General features: G+C 36.9%; 1 protein-coding gene across 3 annotated transcripts; it reads left to right on the top strand.

Annotated features, from left to right (window-relative positions):
• Positions 1-680: 680 nt before the first annotated feature.
• tmem144.L (transmembrane protein 144 L homeolog) lies at positions 681-16,164 on the top strand. Of its 3 annotated transcripts, XM_041580121.1 has the most exons (14): positions 724-742; positions 830-923; positions 1,008-1,130; positions 3,142-3,298; positions 6,340-6,462; positions 8,106-8,205; positions 9,323-9,403; positions 10,502-10,589; positions 10,748-10,821; positions 11,679-11,797; positions 13,026-13,145; positions 13,879-13,976; positions 15,267-15,320; positions 15,829-16,157. In XM_041580121.1, the coding sequence occupies exons 4-14, from the start codon at positions 3,169-3,171 to the stop codon at positions 15,910-15,912; spliced, it is 1,071 nt and encodes a 356-aa protein (XP_041436055.1). In that variant the 5' UTR covers positions 724-742; positions 830-923; positions 1,008-1,130; positions 3,142-3,168; the 3' UTR covers positions 15,913-16,157.
• The last annotated feature ends 3,630 nt before the right edge of the window (positions 16,165-19,794 follow it).

The raw sequence follows: 19,794 nt of genomic DNA, 5'->3' as shown, positions 1-19,794 counted from the left end.
AATTGGTCGTCAGGGCCCCCCTACATGTTAAAAAAAATAATTGGTGACCAGGGCCCCCCTATAAGTTAAAAAAAAAAAACATTGGCGCCAGGTCCCCCATAAAAGTTTTTTTTTTTTACAAAAACCTTGGTGCCAGGGCCAACCTTACAAGTTAAAAAATTTGGGGCCCCAAAGAATATTTTTTTCAAAAAAAACCTTGGCGCCAGGACCCCCTTAAAAAAATTGGGGGTCCCAAGAATATTTTCGTGACTTTGTTTCCTTTCGACACTTCAGGACTTCAGTGTTGGCTACTTTCGTGACTTTGTTTCTTTTAGCCGCTTCAGGGCTTCAGTGTCGGCTCCTTTCGTGACTTTGTTTCTTTTCGCCGCTTCAGGACTTCAGTGTCGGCTCCTTTCATGACTTTGGGTCTTTCCGCAGCTTCAGGACTTCGTCTGTTCGGGACTTCGATCGAGCGGCACCGCTTCGGAGCTGTCAAGGGGGGCCTGGCTCTTCGAAAAGTGCAGCCCTGCCGGCCCGTCCCCCCCTGATGGCGGCCATCAGCTCCCACGTCATTGTGCCTGCCTCTGATGTCATCATGCCCACCCCAACATCACTGCTCCGCCCCCAATGCTATATGCCCCGCCTACATTGTTCGGGTTTAGCCACCCGCAAAGGTGTTAACCCTATCGCCCCACCTTCCCTCCACCGGGGACTAAAAACCTGCAAACGGCGTAACATCATGGCTAGTCACAAATTGCTGAACGTATGACTTGATTATGAATATTAGTGTCTGTTTAAACACATATAACTCTCATTTAAAACTACTTTTTGTCTGTCGTTCATTCCTCAGTCTATAGAAAGGCAGTGACTGTCTATTGAAAGCAAACAAATACCAATCGGATGACCTGTATACAAAAAGGAAGCCATTTCAAAGGCAGACTGCGGTGAGCCTCTGATGTGCAACACGCTCAGTCTAAAGCCTCCATAGGAAGCGCATTCACATAACAAACATTTCTCGTTTTACACAGTGCTGAGCCGGATTCCCAAGTCACATGACCGGAGAGACCGCTCCGCCTCCTTGCTCTGTCACCAGAAGGAAATAGAGCCAAACAAAGTAGCTTGCTGGGAAGCAGAGGGGCTCTCAGTGTGAGGTAAGGGCTTCTCGTGTGTAGCAATTTGTCATTAAGATGAAAGAATATGGAATCTGCATTGAATTGAGTCTGTGTGCCAATGACTGGCTATTAACTGGACGTTTGTGTTTTTATATGAAAGTTTGTGCTAAACCTGAAAAAGTGTGTTTAGTGTGTTACACACTGTATTCACTTGTAAATATAGTACAATATAGTACAATACATGATTGTAAAGGTTGTTCACCTGTAGATTAACTTTTTAGTATGATGTAGAGAACCTTTGCAATTGGTTTTCATGTTTTCTTATTTGTGGCTTTTTTTAGTTATTCAACTCTCCAGTTTGTAATTTCCCCAGTGTAGTTGCTAGTGTTCAAAGAACCCTAGCAACCATGCCCTGATTTGAATAGGAGAATATAAATAGGAGAGAGCCTATAATAATAACGTTGCAATACCATTTGTAGCCTTACAGAGCGTTTGTTTTATAGATGGGGTCAGTGACCCCTCCCCATTTGAAAACTGGAATGAGTCAAAACATTTTTTAAAAAACTACAATAAATAAAAAATGAAGACCAATTGAATTTTTGCTTAGATTTGACCATTTTATAACATACTAAAAGTTAAATTAAAGGTGAATCGCCCCTTTAACTTTTAGTATGTTATAGAATGGCCTTTTCAGTTGGTCTTCATTATTTATTTTTTTATAGTTTTTGAATTATTTGTCTTTTTCTTCTGACTCTTTTGAGCTTTCAAATGGGGGTCGCTGACCGCATCTAAAAAACAAATGCTCTGTAAGGCTACACATTTATTGTTATTGCTACTTTGTATTCCTCATCTTTCTATTCAGGCCTCTCCTATTCATATTCCAGTCTCTTGTTTTAAATCAGTGCATGGTTGCTAGGGTAATTTGGACCCTAGAAACCAGAAAGCTGAAATAAACTGGAAAGCTTCCGAATAAAAAGCTAAATAACTCAAAAACCACCAATTGCAAATTGTCTCATAATGTCACTCTCTACATCATACTAACAGTTAACTCAAAGGTGAACAACCCCTAGTAGGGAAAAAAAAGTTTATTATCTTCATTCTTCTCTGTCACTAGTATTTGAGGAAGAAAAGTCTGCTGAACGGCATATTTTCTAGCCTGTTGATTCAGCAGAAAGTATGTTTAAAACCTCACAAGTCTTATAGTCAGATACAATATATTCTTTTTAGCAAGAGCAGTTTGTGTTGACTTGAGTCTTACTGGCAGGTAAATATGAAGTTTATGAGTTACACTCTACTTGTCACCTTATCTTGCAGATATGATAGATAAGTCTGTTGAGTGTGAGAAAAAAAAAAGATCAAAGGAATTCATCAAGTTACAAAATTGTTGTCAAATTGTTTTACTTTTGACTCATTTGCTGGTAAATATGACACGTGACCTATAAGTCATATGACTTAGTGTCTACAGAGAAACAGCAGGAACTTTGATCACATTTTTTCAGGCTGAAGGAAAAGGATCTGCAATAGTTCACTCATGTATACTTTGTACACACCTGTTTAACGTAGTAAAACCTACTTAAAGGAAAACTATACCCCCAAAATGAACACTTAAGCAACATATAGTTACCAAACTCGTCTATATATTTAAGTAAATCTTGCCCTTTTACATCTCTTGCCTTGAACCAACATTTCGTGATGGACTGTGTGCTGTCTCAGAGATCACCTGACCAGAAATACTACAGCTTTAACTGTAACAGGAAGAAGTGTTGAAGCAAAAGACAGATCTCTGTCTGTTAATTGGCTCATGTGACCTAACATGTATGGTTTGTTGGTATGTTTGTGTGCGCCGTAAATTGTATGATCCCAGGGGGCGGCCATTATTTTTTAAAATGGCAATTTTCTGTTTATGATTACCCAATGGCACATACTACAAGAAAGGTTTATTATTATGAAAATATGAAGCAGGGTTTACATATGAGCTGTTTTATGCAATATCTTTTATAGAGACCTACATTGTTTGGGGATTTACATATCATTTTTGTTTTTTTTCCAGGAAAACAACCGAAAGGGAAGCTTTAACATGGCAAACCTAATTACAGCTGCAAATAGTACCAACACTGAGCTTACAATCGGCTTCATCTCCTCTGCTGTATCGGTTCTCCTGTATGGCTCAAACTTTGTTCCAGTAAAGAAGTTTGATACTGGAGATGGTAAATATTATTGTTATTATTTGTTGATATAGTGACTTATTCCACAGCACCTTATCACATCATTTCCTGCATAGTGTAACTTGTCGTCTAAGGTTTTCTATTTACTCACTATCAGATGCCAGTAAACCTTCCTTTATGTATTGTGAAAGTGAGAGGAAACCAATATATATCAAGTACAGCTGCAATGATCATCTTCTGACTCCAGGGGTAGCTGTTTGTTGTGGATTGGGCAGCCCCATTCTGGCCCTGCTTTACTCTGATATATGGGAGCATTAAGAATATTAAAACCTTTGCACATACAGTGCTTTTAAATTTGCAAATTTGTAGATTATTTACCAGTGAACAGATCCCTCTTCCCAACTACATCCCTGCCACTTGCCCTTATTTAATTGTGCCATATCCAAAACTGCTCAGTAATGTTGTTGGCTACATCACTTATGCTCCCAGCATAGATCTTGTTATCAGCAACAAAGCGCTAGAAACAGAAGTGACAGCCAAAGATGGTGGTCACCAACTCTACTGCGCAGCTCTTCTTTTCTACCTTGAAACACGAAAAGTATCTTATTTAAGAAAAAACTTGAACGTCTAAAACTCGATCGCCTATTACCTTTCCAAAATCACGAATCAAATTCAAATCAAATTCAACCAAACTCTAATCGAGTTTTTTCCCCGAAAAAAACTTGAATGTCAGGAAGGCTATTAACATATTCAAATGGGTCACTGGACCTCTACCATTGACTTCTATATGAACTCGGCAGGTTTTTGGTGGCGTACTATCAAATTTGAGTTGTTCCCAGGGTCAAGGTATGATAAATCTCGAATTTGAGTTTGGATTATTCCTAATTTGTGAGTTTTGACAAAATATCTAACTGGAAAATTCAATTCCAATGTACAATTCAACCATAATAAATCAGCCCCTAAATTGGGACAGTTAAGTTTGTGCAAGTGCCTGAGATGTAATTGAGGAGGGAGCCTGTGCACTGGTGAAAAAACTCTGCTAGGGTGCTTCCATTAATAAACCACCTGCCCCAATCCACTCTGGTATGTGTTGTCTACTGCAGAGCACAGAAAGGCAAATATAAATATGCACAGAAAGGTAAAAATAAATAATATGTTAAGACAAACATCTGTCTTGTTGCATTTAATAAGTCAATGTATATGTTTCAACTTACATACAAATTCTACAGACCCTATCTCATACGTAACCATATGAAGTCCCTTGAGTGCTCCTTGGCTATATACATTTATATATATTGTACGTAGCACTGGCCAGTGGGGATCACAGAGACATCAGTGCATTTACTAAAGGTGTAACCGTTTGCTTTAAAGTGCAGTGTTGTTACATGTCGGCAAAGCCAACAGCATATGGTGATTTATAAATATACTATAAAACCATACAAAAGTTGCATATAATGATGATACCAACTACTCATGATTAAAAAGTCTTCACTCTTACGACTTAGTTATACCAAATTAGATCATCAAATGAAAGGGTTGTCTAGAACAGTGTAATACTATACTGCAGCCACAAGGTAGCGCTCCTTGATTTCTTCACAACGTTTCAGAGAAACTTGGAAAATATCTCAGTGACAAATTCCAGCAGCAATGTAAGGTGAAGGATAAAATATGCTGGAGCCCGAGAGGCCATTTATTACATTTTAATATCAAAACAAGAGTAAAAAGGATTTGTAGATCCATAAGCAGGGCATAATCTTGTCCTGTTTGTTTTTTAAAGGTTTTGGGGGAAATGTAATAACAGTCACAACAAAATGAATTCTCATGAATAAGAATACAAATTTACAATGTAATTCTTCCTTAACCAGTTATTTAAATGGCAAATTTTTATTTGTTTATTTTTAAAAACTGCTCAGTGGTGTAATTATTTGGCACAAGAATAACTTTTTCAGTAAGACGTTTTCTTTTGTACACTGCAGACTAAACTGTAAAATTCACAGTCCTGGAACATGGTGATGCCAGATACCTTCACAGTAGTGATGTGGGGTCTGAAAAAACTACCCCACACCTGACCCTAACCCGCAAAACTTAACCCTACCCGACCCTAACCTGCTAAATATTGCAGCGGATTTGCACCCAACCCATATCCCTTCTACTCACTGTGTACACTACTTCTGTGCAAGCTTCTGGTTATAACACAGGGAATCTTCAACATGACACATTTGCATCCCTAGTGATTAAGTGTTTCCTTCTCCTCAAAGGGAAACTGTCATCCTAAGAAATAATTCCAAATCCTTTTTTATGGTGTTAGTCGAGCAAACTAACCGTTTCTTACAATATATAAATTAGCTGAATCGTTTCTTTCATTCTGTCTGGATGTACAGTTAGAGAATACAATCTGGTACCTTTTTGTGGACATTATTATCAAGGCAAGCTTTGTATTATTCCAAAATTTAGGGGCAGATTTAATAAGGTTTGAATGGTCAGTTCAAATGTTCAAAAAAAATTTTGTGTCAAAACTCACAATTTTGAATTAAAAAGTAACAACTCGAACTTAAATTCAAATGGGAGCTTTATCATGACCATGGAAACAGTTCTTATTCGAATATTAGCCACCTAAAACCTGCGGAGTTAATTTACAAGTCAATGGCAGAGGTCCATTGAATAATTTGAATATGTTAATTGCCTTCCTGACATTCAAGTTTTTTTTCAGAGGAAAACTCGTTTCGAATTCGATTAGAATTTTCAGTTCGGGACTATTTGATCGATTATTAGACATTTCAGTTTTTTTCATAAATAACCTCCCATTCGAGTTGTGAGTTTATTAGAGTAAAATAAATTCACATTAATTTGAAATTCAACCTTTGATAAATAACCCCCTTAATTAATTCGCCAGAAAGGAGGACTCAATACAGTGAAAAGGGAGGGGGAATTGATATTTAGGGCAAAAAAGAAAGTGGAATGTACATTTAGTACATATTTTCAGTGATTTTTAATTTATTTGTAAATGTAATTGAATTTGAAAAACAGTGTCTGTCTATTTATCATGGAGTGGTACTTAATCTGTGCTCATTATTCTTCTATAGGCATGTTTTTCCAGTGGATACTCTGTGCTTCCATATGGATTGTCTCTTTGGTGGTCAATATTATTCTTCATTCCCCAAAATTCTGGCCTCTAGCTATGGTAGGAGGCTGTGTCTGGGCTACAGGTAAGATCTTTTCAAATTTTGCATAAACTCTATGCGCGTCCAGTATTCTTAATGAAAGAAAAACTGCAGAAAAACTGTTATCTACTCCACCTAGAGAAAATAGAAAGAAAGCATGAGAAGTGGAAGCCTAGTAAAATTCAGCATCTGACCTGAATCCACCTTGTCCTCCCAAAAATATTTAGTATTTTTAGGCAGAGAGAGGAACTAAACTGTCTACTTTAAAAAGGCACTGTCAGTCACTTTTATATCCTTATTGAAGTGAAACCTTGGAAACTCTCCAAAGGTGGAAAACATTCAAATAAATGTTGTGCTCAAACATTGCCCTAAACCAAATCTAATATGATATTTCATATCATTTAGGGGTATTGATTTTATTTTTTGATAAATGAGTACAGTTCGTGGATGGGAGTTTGGTCGACTTTGTTTTAATAATAAACTGAGATTAATTCGAATTTTAGTAAGTCACCCCCTTAGTGTACTAATGTAATATTTGTTTTTTAAACCTCATAATATATGTTTAAATTAATTCTTAACATAAATTAGCCAGAGACCATTTTTAAGGCTTGTGGTTTCGATGGTACTGATATAGCCGGTTATAGGCAGCAAAATTCCCTCTAACTTGTGCACTTGTGTGAGCGCACACAACAAATAGTGGTCCGCACAAAAATATTTGTATTAAAACAATATATTTTGCATTTATTCTAACCTGCGCTCACAGCTTTTAAAAATGTACATACAAGTTAAAAATGTGTGCGTCAATTCACCAGCGTTACCGCTTTCAGGCACTTCGACGATTTACTAACGGGCAAAGGCATAACTTTGCTAGCGAAAGAGACAGACGCTATCAATCATTCGCACTCTATCACCAGGCGAATTTTCACTCTGGCAAATGGACGTTACTCCGCAAATTCACTAAGATGCGGATTTTACTGAACATTACCTCTTTCACCAGACTTGCCTTCACCAGCTCAGACCAGGCGAAGTGCACTCGAGTGCATAGATCTTCCTCAATCTTCTGTTACTTACATCATAGTTTTTAGTGGAAAAAGTTTCTAAGTCCAAAAAACGCTGGCGTCTTTTCCTTTTTTCAGAGTGATAGCCTGCAAAAGTTCTTAAATTTTTTTTTTGGGTAACTGGGTTCCCCCATACATTTTCTAACATATGGAGCATTCACTATACAGTGGGCTCATGTGTAGGGCAGTATAACAACTCTATTTATTAAGGTTCCCTGGACTTGTGTAATGTAATGTATTTGCTGCAACATATACGGCCATTCAATTTTAAATTTCCCGCCGTATGCAAATGAACCTGAGCGCAAGACCTTTAGCGAATTTGCGCTAGGTAGAAATGAACACTAGCGCATCTTCACTTTCAATTGCTCTCATTGCCGAAGTAACGCTAGTGAAAATTCGCTAACGTTCGGTGCCCACGGCATTTGAGTGAATTAGCGTTGTCTGAGCAAATTTTCGTCTGGTGAAGTGTAGCGATGGGTGCGAGCGGTCACTGGCGAATTTTCGCCCACGAGTAAATCTGCCCCATATTTGCATGTGAACTGAAATCTCATAATACTTTGTTCAGTTTTAAATGTATTCAGTGTTTAGATGTAAATATGTGTCTGAGTAAAACACTTTATTTGATTGTAGGGAACATAACAGTTGTTCCAATTGTTAAAACAGTTGGTCTTGGACTGGGTCTGTTAATTTGGGCTTCATTTAATCTTCTAACTGGCTGGGCGAGTTCAAGGTAAGGGTTGTGTGCTTGTAAAAATAAATGTCATTTTTATCATTTGATGTTAAAATGTGAAGGGAAGAATGACACAATCACCTTTCAATATGGGTATTTATTGTGCCAATTATAAAGGAGAACTAAACCCTTAAAATGAATATGGCTAAAAATGCTTTATATACTAAACTTATTGCACCAGCCTAAAGTTTCAGCTTCTCAATAGCAGCAATGATCCAGAACTTCAAACTTGTCAAAGGGGGTCACCATCTTGGAAAGTGTCTGTGACACTCACATGCTCAGTGGGCTCTGAGTAGCTGTTGAGAAACTAAGCTTAGGGGTTGTCACAAATTATCAAGCAGTAAATGAGGTTGGCCTGTAATATAAGCTGATGCTATAGAGCTGATTTTTAAATGCTGATGCTAATTGCATTGGTTTCTGTGCTGCCATGAAGTAATTATCTGTATTAATTACTAATCAGCCTTATACTGTGACATTTATATTCTATGTGTACTGTATATTGTGAGTGGGTCCCTAAGCTCAGTAAGTGACAGCAGCACAGATCATGTGCAGTGAATCAGCAGAAAAGAAGATGGGGAGCTACTGGGGCATCTTTAGAGACACAGATCTTTACTGCTAAACGGCTGTGGTTGCCTTAGGCTGGTACAGAAGCCCAAAACATATTATACAACATTTCTAGCTACTTCTTTAGTTAGGTTTTAGTTCTCCGTTAATTTATAAGTGTAGGTATAAGAAGAGATGGCACCCTCAGGCTCTCTGTTCCTGGATAGCAGCAGGGCAATATATAAAAGTATTTTGCACAGCTCAAAAATATCACATAGATTGACAAATGATTGATTTCATAGTGTAAATGACATGTTTCTCATTAATCTGGAAGAGAAAGCATTATCCCTTTTTCATATCTACAAATGCAGAATTTACGACCCCAACATAAAAGTACCATCAGTTGTGCATTTCTGGTATTCATGGCAGCCCATTGCACAGATAAACCAACAGGGGCCAGCAGTGAAAGGATGTTTTGTTATACATGAAATCATGTTCATAATTAGTTGGTAGACATTTCTGTAATGGTATCATTGCATCACCACCAACAAGACCATGTTTGGCTGTTTTTCAGGTTTGGCATGTTTGGAATAGACCCAGAAATTGTTGCTAACCCAAACTTAAATTATGCTGGAGCTGGTCTTTCAGCATTAAGGTATCTGTATGATCCATTTCAAGTTTCAAAGCATTGTGTTCCTTTTAATGATGTTTCTTTGTGCACATTATTAATCTCTGCGCCTCAAGCACTTCTTCTTAATCCTCTTGCACAATGCAAAGTCATGTTAGGATACTGTAGCTTTTTGTAGGCTCCATGTCAGTGAAGGTAAGCTATGCATAGGACATTCTCTTAAACACTTTACATTTGCACACTATTCACTTTCATGCAGTCGCAGAGTGCTAGTCACCCTTGAGTAGAAGTAATAGTGTTAATGTTACTGCTTTGAGTCTCAGTTATAGTAGATCCTGCAATAGTTTAGGCACACAAAACACTATTAGGTAAATGCTAGATTAGCATGAGTCAAATGCTTTCTATATACTCAATATTACACCTATTTTTGTTTTTGGTCAACAAGGCAGCTTGATAAATGAGATCTAATAACAACTTAGGTAAGAATAAAGATCCAATCGTATTATGTTACAGGACAGTGGAGACCATTCTGGAGAGGAGCACATCAACATCTAATGTAGTTTTCACCTAACGGGTTTCCAACTTGCCCAATAAATATCTGAATTATTTTTGGCCAAATATTGATTGGGAAAGCTCCGAAGTTTTCCCGACCCTATTTTTTTGTGCTTTTTTCCTAATAAATAAGGTCCATTTTTCAGACCTTGATAAATAACCCCTTAAATAGATTGGGCTTTACAAGAACATGCTCAGTAATGATGGAGCATAACACACCCTTTTCTTGTGTAACACGTTAATTTATAATGGACCAGTATATCCTACTTCATCTGTACATTAGGGTCTACCATGTCTATTGAACTATTCACTCTGTGTATCAAGTAACTTAATGGTGATAGAAACTGTCATATAGAATGAGCATGCTTTAAATCCCATTATGGATCATAACTTGCAATTTTTTTTTTACATTTCAGCAGCCAAACAACACTCAACAAAAATATATTTGGATATGAAAATATCCCATAACAGCTCAACTTAAAAACAGTTTCACTAAATGGAATACATTTTACTGTAATGATTTGGTTTTGGTTTAAGGCAATTTAATGTGCACTATTTCTATTTGCTTTCTAGTGCCGTCATTTTTTTGTTTGTGAAATCCGACGTAAACAGTGCCCCATCAGTTTCAGAATCAGATATCACCCCGCTACTTAGCAATAGTGTACGTATTACATAATAAAATCATTATAATGATCTATTTTAATCGTATATGTTTCTGATTCACATGCTCCACCAAGAATCTTTTGTCTTCTGGTATAGTATCCGTATTGCAGAATGATTTAACTTCGTGTGAATTTTTTTTTTTTTTTTTTGCAATAGCTTAATTCCCAGCAAAACATTGTTTCAGATGAATCATGGGTAGACAAGCTATCACCGCTGCAAAAACGATTGATGTAAGAAACATTGACTCATCACATTTAAAATCACAATGAAAAAAATTGGAATGCATGTAACAATCCAGGGACATTTAAATCTTATACCCAAGACTGTTTCCTCAGTTAGTGATCATATATTTGAAATCATTACTAGGGTATGCATGAGTATTGTTTAACAGATTCAAACGGCAGTTGTTAGTGACAAATGCTCACTTGTCAAATTGAAAGAAGACTTTTTTCGGTCCGCTTCCTAGCCAAGGTGTTTATCATGGGGAATGACAATGAATTAGCTCTAGCTCCCTAGGAAACTCCCACTGGTAAAACTGATGTGTTTGCTTCAGAAACACTACTATGATTGATATAGATAAGCTGCTGTGTAGCCATTCAAAGAAAAAACGACTCAGGTTACACAGCAGATAGCAGATAAGCTCTGTAGAACATAATGGTGTCATCTGTTATCCACTATTTAACCTGTGCCATATAGCCTTTTTTAAATTTTCGCTATTGCTACACAACAGCTTGTTTATATGAACTATAGTAGTGTTTCTGAAGCAAACACATCAGTTTTACCAGTGCAACACTGCATGATATTTTTATTACTTTAAAACACTTTTATTTTTATTGTTACTGTTACTGCCGGGATTGGATGTCAATGGCTTTTTTATTTTTAAGGTATTTCTGGTCAACATTTTGTAATTAATAGTACCCTACCCTGGGTCTATAGGTAAAAGGAAAGGATATGGTTGGTTAGTTTTCATTATCCCCCCCCATACCACAGGTTAAGGGTCACATGACACTGACCCTGGGTTCTTATGCACTTTTGATGGTAGTGTGACTTATGTCACTGTTTTCTGTGCCAATTGTGTTTGTATTAGAGGGTCTGCGATGGCAGTTGTAGCAGGAATTCTCTATGGCTCCAACTTTATCCCAGTTCTCTACATCAAGGATCACAGCAAAAATAATCAGAGCATATATGCTGGTGCAAGCCAATTTGGTGAGTTGAACAATATTTATTAATACAAAAATTATTTAAATCTTGTTTTTTTTTAGTATTGCAATTCAGTCACAGCAAGCAGGCGGGTGCCATTGTATGTGTATACTGTTATTAAGGCAAGCTTTGAATTATGCCAACATCTTGTTTTTGTGTCTGAATTGGGCACCTGATGACTATGCCCATGCACTGGCTACACAATTAGGTGGCAATGAAAGAAGGGGAATGTGAGGAGTGCAGTGCAGGGTTGCCAGGTCTAATTTTCAAAACCAGCCAAAGTCAGCTACAAAACCAGCCCAAAACTAGCTCAAGAGCACTTTAAAAGTGCAATGTAAAAAGTCTACACAATAAATGAATATATGTGAAAATACACCTTTTTCAAATTTTCACTGTTTCGCAAATTTTTCCATGAAGCCAAATGGGACAGATTTGCCTGTCATCGGGGTAAATACAGAGGGGGGCCCAGGAGGTATAGGGACCCCATAAGGTCCTAATAAACATACAATTTCAATAAATATTGGTAAAACAGGTCAACCTCTAGACGTTTTGGTGGCCAGCAGATTTTTGCCCCAAAATTGTCTGAAATCGAGGAATGCTACTGTAAAATGCGAGAATGCTGAAGAGTGACAGGAGACTGTGGTACAGAGCCCAAAAACTGGTAACTCCCAACTTCTACACAAGTCCCGTTGCATTTTGGGAATTGTAGTCTTACATTAAACTTAGCAGTTGGCAAATTGTTAAAAGAAAACTACATTACCCAACATGCATTGGGAGACTCAGGCTTGGCACATTAGGGCAAGAAAAACATTGTCTGGTTTCCAAATTACAAACCAGCCAAAGACCCAAAGAGTAGCCCAAGTCTGTACCTTGGCTAGTTTGTACATTCAAAACCATCTATCCCAATTTGGCTGGAAAACCGCCAACCTACCAACCCTGGTGCAGTGACATCTGGGAAGTGCAGAATGGAAAGTGAAAGTAATTGCCTTCCTAAGGTATAGAGATGGGACAGGCAATATATCATTGACAGCTAAGACTTTTGAATTGGTTTATAACAGGTATGGATATTTTAATAAAAAAGAATTTGGGTTTCATTTATTTTGAAAGGACTTTTATTATACAGCTTTTTATGTCTGGTTGACAGGTCCCCTTTAAGGGTATATATTTTCTTAAAAATGCATTATTGGTATTAAATTGTCATAGACTTCTGTAATACTCCTTTTTTTAACGAAAGATTTAGATTACGTCTTTGCACACTTCAGTGGAATTTTCCTAACAAGTACAGTCTATTTTCTGATATACTGCGCAATAATGAAAAATCACCCGAAAGTTTATCCACAAGCAATACTGCCAGGTAAGTACTTCCAAAGATTTATTTAGGCTTTTCACTGTTTCATCCGACTTTTTGCCTGTGTTATCCTGACAGCTCACCCTTTTGGTGCTTTTGCATGAGCTTTACTTTCATTAGAATTCGGCAAATTGCTTCCTTCCGTCTTTCAACCCTCTTATCAGGCACCGGCACAGCCTGAGTATATTTCCGCCAAACATAATTTCTTCTACTAAAGGGACAGAGGAAGAAAATGATTTGTTTATTGTTCTATATCAGCATGATAAAAAGATCCAAAACTCAGAATTAATGTCTCTTTTCTGTAAAGACTTACTCAGCTTGAATTATGAGTGAGTTTATACAGCCCCAAGCCAACACGTATAAATCAGAAAACAATTCTGATATTTGTATATTTACAAGGAGAGTATGGTATTCAAAACATTCATTATTGTGAAGTGTACGCATATTATGAAAGTAAAAAATGTTTATTTTTTACTTCATCTTTTCAACATGTGACCATAATCAGAACAACTCAAGCTGTATACTGTTTACTCTCTTTTTGAGATCATATTGAAGTCAGTTGTTTGATAAAGATCTGTGTAACTTCTCTGCGGTATAGATTTCCTTTATGTGCTCTGTAGACCTTGCACCTTTTTATTGATCCCTTGCTTAGTGATTAATCTGATTACTCTAACTGATTATTTCTACTTTTTTCATATATTAAGCACTGATTTGCTTTTTTTTCCTTGTATCTCTTAAGGTTTTATTTCTGGTGTACTTTGGGCAATTGCTACTTGTTGCTGGTTCCTGGCCAATAATTACCTTAGCGCTGTTGTCAGCTTTCCAATTATAACCGCAGTAAGTAACTAAACTTTTATTATAAATGTTACTCATTGTAATATGTATGAATAGAAAATGTAAAGCCTGGGCCATCTTCCCACAACAGAGGTTGCACTTTAACCCAAAGTTTGTTTCTACACGAGTCTTGTCTTGACAGAGGTCTAACAACCCAGTTTTAAGATGCAATGTATGCTGTCAAATGGCAGCCACCAGGAACTAATAGTGACATCCAAAATAATAAAATCCCAGCAGAGGTGAAAGGTGGTAGCAGTTTTATGTATATGGTCAAAGGAGGACTAAAAGCTTCTTTGACAGAACCTCTTTTTCTACTTGGTTGTTTCTGACTTCTTCTCAGCTTAGCTTCTTAACAGCTGTCCAGAGCATTCCACACACATGATCCAAGACTGCGAGCGCTTTTGAGGCATTTGCAACGCCTGCCACAGGGGGTACTGTTATACCTGGCCTAAAGGGGGGCCTGGCTGTGCTCCACTTTTCCAAAAAGGTAGGCCCCCTTGACAGCGCCAAAGTTGTGCCGAAGAGCCAAAGTCCCAAAGCCGCAAAAACACCTGAAGTTGAAGTCCTGAAGCCACGAAAAGACCTGAAGCCAGGAAAGGAGCCAAAGATGAAGTCCTGAAGCCGCGAAAAGACTCAAAGCCGAAAGGAGCCCAAGCTAAAAAATATTGTCTGTGGCTCCAATGTTTCTTTTTAACTAGTATGGGAGAGCCATGGCCACCAATGTTTTTTAAAAAACTTTTATGCTGGGGGCCCTGGCGCCAATGGTTTTTTTTTGTTTAACTTATAGGGGCCCTGGTCACCAATTATTTTTTTTTAACTTGTAGGGGGGCCCTGACCATCAATGGCTTTTCATAACTTGTATGTGGGGGGTTACCATTTTTTAGAGCTGATGTCTGTGTGGCCTTTTTACTGTGGTGTGTGGTGGGCGGGGCCCTGAAAATGTTGTTGTATGGGGCCCCGTGATTACTAATGGCGGCCCTGCCTCCTAGTCACATAATTGTTAATATTTATTTACATTATTTTTCATAAGTGCATTTATTTTTCATGAAAACATAGTTCATAATTATTATTTTGCATCATAGTTTTGTGGGTTTTTTTTGTGATTTAATTCATGTTGCCTTAAATATTGTTGCAAACCCACTCAGTAACTTTACTTTTTATGTAAAGGAACAATATTGATTTATGTATTTAACTTTTAATATATTCTGGCTGAAAGATAATACTACTGTAGGACAAGTATCATTTCTCAGTTTTTAAAAAAATATAACAATCTGCTCATTCTTGCTTTTTCAGGGGCCAGGAATAATAGCTGCAATGTGGGGAGTCTTAGTATTCAAGGAAATAAAGGTGAGTTTCTTTTCAGTTCTTCACCCAATTTCTGGGCTGCAAATGAAGACGTTTGTACTAAGTGGCACTCACAGGCTACAATGACCTGGATTGTTATAGAACTGTATAGGTGATGAGGAGATTAACAGGCTGCATAGAATGTAAGCTCTTCTGGGACAGAAACTGATGTGAAAATTCTGCAGAATATGTCTGCATATTATAAATAGTTTAAATACTTTTAAAACCTGTTGTGACTATAGGTGAATGAATTGCAACACTGCATACCACTTGTTTAAAAATACTAGTAATAATGTTTAGGTTAGCCATCCTTTATATATTTATTGTGCAGGCCACTTTTAAACATGTGATATGTTTTTTAATTAACTTGTTAAAGTTAATTAAAATCAAAGTAGTATCTGTTTATATTCTCTACAGTAGGGGTTCTGAATCACCTTTTAGCTTCTCCTGGCTTGGGGATTTATTTTTACATGCTTATGTTCTGTGATTATATTGCTTTATTTTTCTACAGGGAATGAGAAACTATTTGCTGCTAGTATTAGCCTTCTGCATTGTCGTGTCCGGTTCTCTATTAACGGGTTTCTCTAAGAAATGAAGATGGTTTGTCCAGCAGGTGGTGATAAATGTTTTTTTTTTTGGTTTTAACCTTTTGGGAAAGTAAACTTTTTTGATGCCCTCCATGGATCTTCATTATTTGAAGAAAATACAGCAAGGTGGCATTTTAATTTTACTTGAAAATGACAAAGGGCAATGCTTTGAAAACAAACAATGAACTGTTTATGTTGTCCCAGGGTACAATATTAATATCTGTACTTGTTCAAATAAATATTCATATATACAGCCTAAAGTGTTTTCCAGATGTCTGTCAGAGCGTTGCCTACTGTCCTTCAGATATTACAAATATGCGGAACAAATGTTGAGAATGTGTATGTGTTTAAAACACCTGTCATCGGTTCATTTGTTCTGTGTCTATTGTCTAAACAGGTCTGCTGTAGATAGTAAACAGCATTAATTAGTACTAATTAATGCAGTATGTATAAAAGCTCTACACACAGTTTAAAAGTAAAATGAAGTCAGAAATTCTAGATGGCCTTATTTAAAAAAAAAAAAAAAAAATCTTAAAGGGGTTGTTCACCTTTGAGATATCTTTTAGTATGACGTAGACAGTGATATACTGATATAATTTGTAATTAGTTTTAATTGTTTATTATTGAAGGTTTTTGAGTTATTTAGCTTTTTATTCAGCAGCTCTTCTATTTGCATTTTAAGCAGTCTGGTAGCTTGGGACCAAATTATCCTAGCAACCATGCATTGGTTTGAATAAGAGACTGGAATATGAATAGAAGAGGGTCTAAATAGAAGGATCAGTAATAAAAAGTAGCAATGACAATACATTTGTAGCCTTACAGAGCATTTGTTTTTTTAGAAAGGGAAAGTGACGCCCATTTGAAAGCTGCAAAGGGTCAGAAGAAAAAGACAAAACTATAAAACTATTAAAAAATATATAATGAAAACCAATTGAAAAGTTGCTTAGAATTGGTCATTGTATAACATAATAAAAGTTACTTTAAAGGTGAACCACCCCCTTTAAAAATACAATGAAAAGTGAGATTTGCTGTTAAAAGTAAAAATTACTAGGATCTTGTGAATTCAAGTAAATTTACAAATTATTTGGACCAATTTTCTCTAACATTTTACAGTTTTTTACATTGTTTTGTATGATTTGTATACCAGATTCAGATACCAGATTGTTCAAAGATTTTTTTATCTGTCTCCTCATATATGTAATATACTTAATATATACATTCTACAAATAAATCTGTATTTAAGGTTTGCTCTAGCCCATAGAGAAAAACACACATTGGGTGCTTCTACGAGTTAATGGAGTAGACCAGGAGCTGTGGCACCCAAGACAAGGGGGTACTTTAGGCGCCTAGACATGCAGAGGAATTTACAACATTAATTACTACAATTGAAATCAAAAGGAAAATATTTATTTTTGCAATGATAGAAAGGTCATGTGTTTGTTTACAATTACAGACTCATCAATGGCTTTCCAAATTAAAAGCAAAATGGTAGAAGACACACATCTTTTGTCAGTGACAGGAAAAATAGATGTTTTGGGAACATTCATATGAACCCAGACTATTATTGTTGGGTACTCCGTGTTCTTTATATTGTCTGATGCCACTGAACTATTAATTAGACTTTCTCTGGGAGCCGTTTTTGCAAGACAATTAAGCAGATGATAAAACTAAATAAGGGTTAAACCTCTTATAGATCAGATTTTGTAATGATTGTACAGACCTTATAACTCTTATAACTGTCCTTATCTCCTCCTTTTCATTGTCCTGTTTTTTTTTCCATACATTATATGAATAGCAATAGGAAGAGCTTCTTCCTCTCAGCATATATTGGCCTCAGATCTTTTTTTCTTTGGTCATCTGATGTCACCTTTAATTCTGTCTGTAAATCTCACATTCAAGCTCTTAAGGTGGCCATAGACATGCAGATTTGCCTTCCATCGGATGAACGATTGTTCAGTGCCAACTCCAGCTAACCATTCAGATCAAATAAAGTAGTAAAAGAACAGATACGAAGATGTTCTGCCCCCTGACTGCAATTGTACGAAAGTTATGTCTGACAAAAGCTGGTGACTGTCACCCAATGATATTGTCAGATCAGCAACACATGCAGAGATATTATCGGTAGCCAATAGAAATTCTATAACCTGTCCAATCGTCTGAACGACCAATCGACATGGCACAGGAAATGTCGGGACACTTCACACATGGCATGAAAATTGTACGAAACGGAGATTCGTACAATCAAATCTTTTGCATCTATGGCCAGCTTAACCCTAACCTGATATAAGATAGCAAACATTAATACAAGTTCATCATGTACCTTCTTGACTACTTTAACCACTTACAATGTGAAGAATATGTTTAGCGAGTGTTAATAGTTCTCCCAACCATTCCATCGTTTCCACTGTTTCAAGTCCTAGTTTTAAATGACAAATATTTAATGAAACCTCTATGTACATCTTCTTTTATTGCTATTCACCATCAAAGTGCACAGCAAGTTCTTAGACAGGTCCACTTGTCCGCTATTGGGACGTTGGGGGTGGAGTGCCAATAGTTTGTAGCATTGAGTGTGTCTGGGCCTGTGGTGTGGGGCTCACCAAGTTTTCCCCCAGCATAACAGAAGATGGGGAACTACTGAGGGACATAGACACAGATCTTTACTGCTAAAGGGCTGTGATTGCCTTGGGCTGGTAGAGAAACCCAAAACATAATGTATAATATTCCTGCCCTGCTTCTTTAGTTAACCTTTCATTCTCATTTAAGCTTCAGCAAGTCTCAGCATAGCAATCACACCAGAGTGCCAGAATTCTGCAGAAAGTCTAAATCCATATGGATATGTAGTTTGATTTTATCCAAATAATATGGAAGAACTTCAGGTAAAGTATAGAAAGTTTCAAGAGAGAGTTAACTACCCTTTATCAAGTAACTTGAAAACATTACAATGTGCATATATATATATAAAGTGTGTCAACTAATGAGGTCTGCCCATCTGGGTACCATCCTCAAAGTTCACCAGACGGCTTTATCTGTAGCTATAACATAAAATGCATAATTAAATGTGTTTAATTTTAAAAAAGACATTTCAGTACAGGTACAGTAACATGGCGTTTAAAGGAGAAGGAAAGCTACGGAGACATTTTAATGCCGATATATTAGCTGCAATAGTGCAAGCTAGAATGCTATATTTATTCTGTAGAATGTTTTACCATACCTAAATAAAAAGTTCTAGAAGCTCTCTGTTTGTTAAGGATAGGAGCTGCAGTATTAGCTTAGTGTGACATCACTTCCTGCCTGAGTCTCTTCCTGCTCACTCATAGCTCTGGGCTCAAATTACAGCAGAAAATGGAGGGGGGAAGAGGAACAAACTGAGCATGCTCAAGCTCTAGCACTGGAGATTTAAACTGAAAACAGGAAGTGTGATACAGAAGCCCATGTGTGCACTATAGAAGGAAAGAAATGCAGTGTTTATTTTGAGGACTCGGAGCAACACTGCTTTGAGGGTTTACTGGTATATTTATATAGACCTTTCTGATAAGGCTTACTAAATTTTAACCTTTCCTTCTCCTTAAAATCAACTAATTAAATGTTTCTTTTACTTTCATTATGAATGAAATGTATTGAAAAAAGGAGACCAATTTATTTTGTCTTATTCAAGCTGGATCTTTTTTCCCTTTTATAAATATCTTTGTCCCTTTCTAGTGTTTGATAAATGCAATGCCAACACTGATGTCAAGCGACTCAACACTAAGAAAAATGAATTTTCACTGAATCAAATCTCAAAACTGCCACCAATCATTTCCTATTATTGTAAAAGGGAAACGTTCAGTTTAGGGACCGTGTAAAAGATTGTGGCTCGAAGCTATGGATGTCAGCATTAGGAGGAATCATTT

Source organism: Xenopus laevis, chromosome 1L (genome assembly GCF_017654675.1).
Source record: "Xenopus laevis strain J_2021 chromosome 1L, Xenopus_laevis_v10.1, whole genome shotgun sequence".
NCBI lineage: Eukaryota > Metazoa > Chordata > Amphibia > Anura > Pipidae > Xenopus > Xenopus laevis.
The sequence above is the reverse complement of the archived record's forward strand: the minus strand, read 5'-3'. Positions and strand labels throughout refer to the sequence as shown.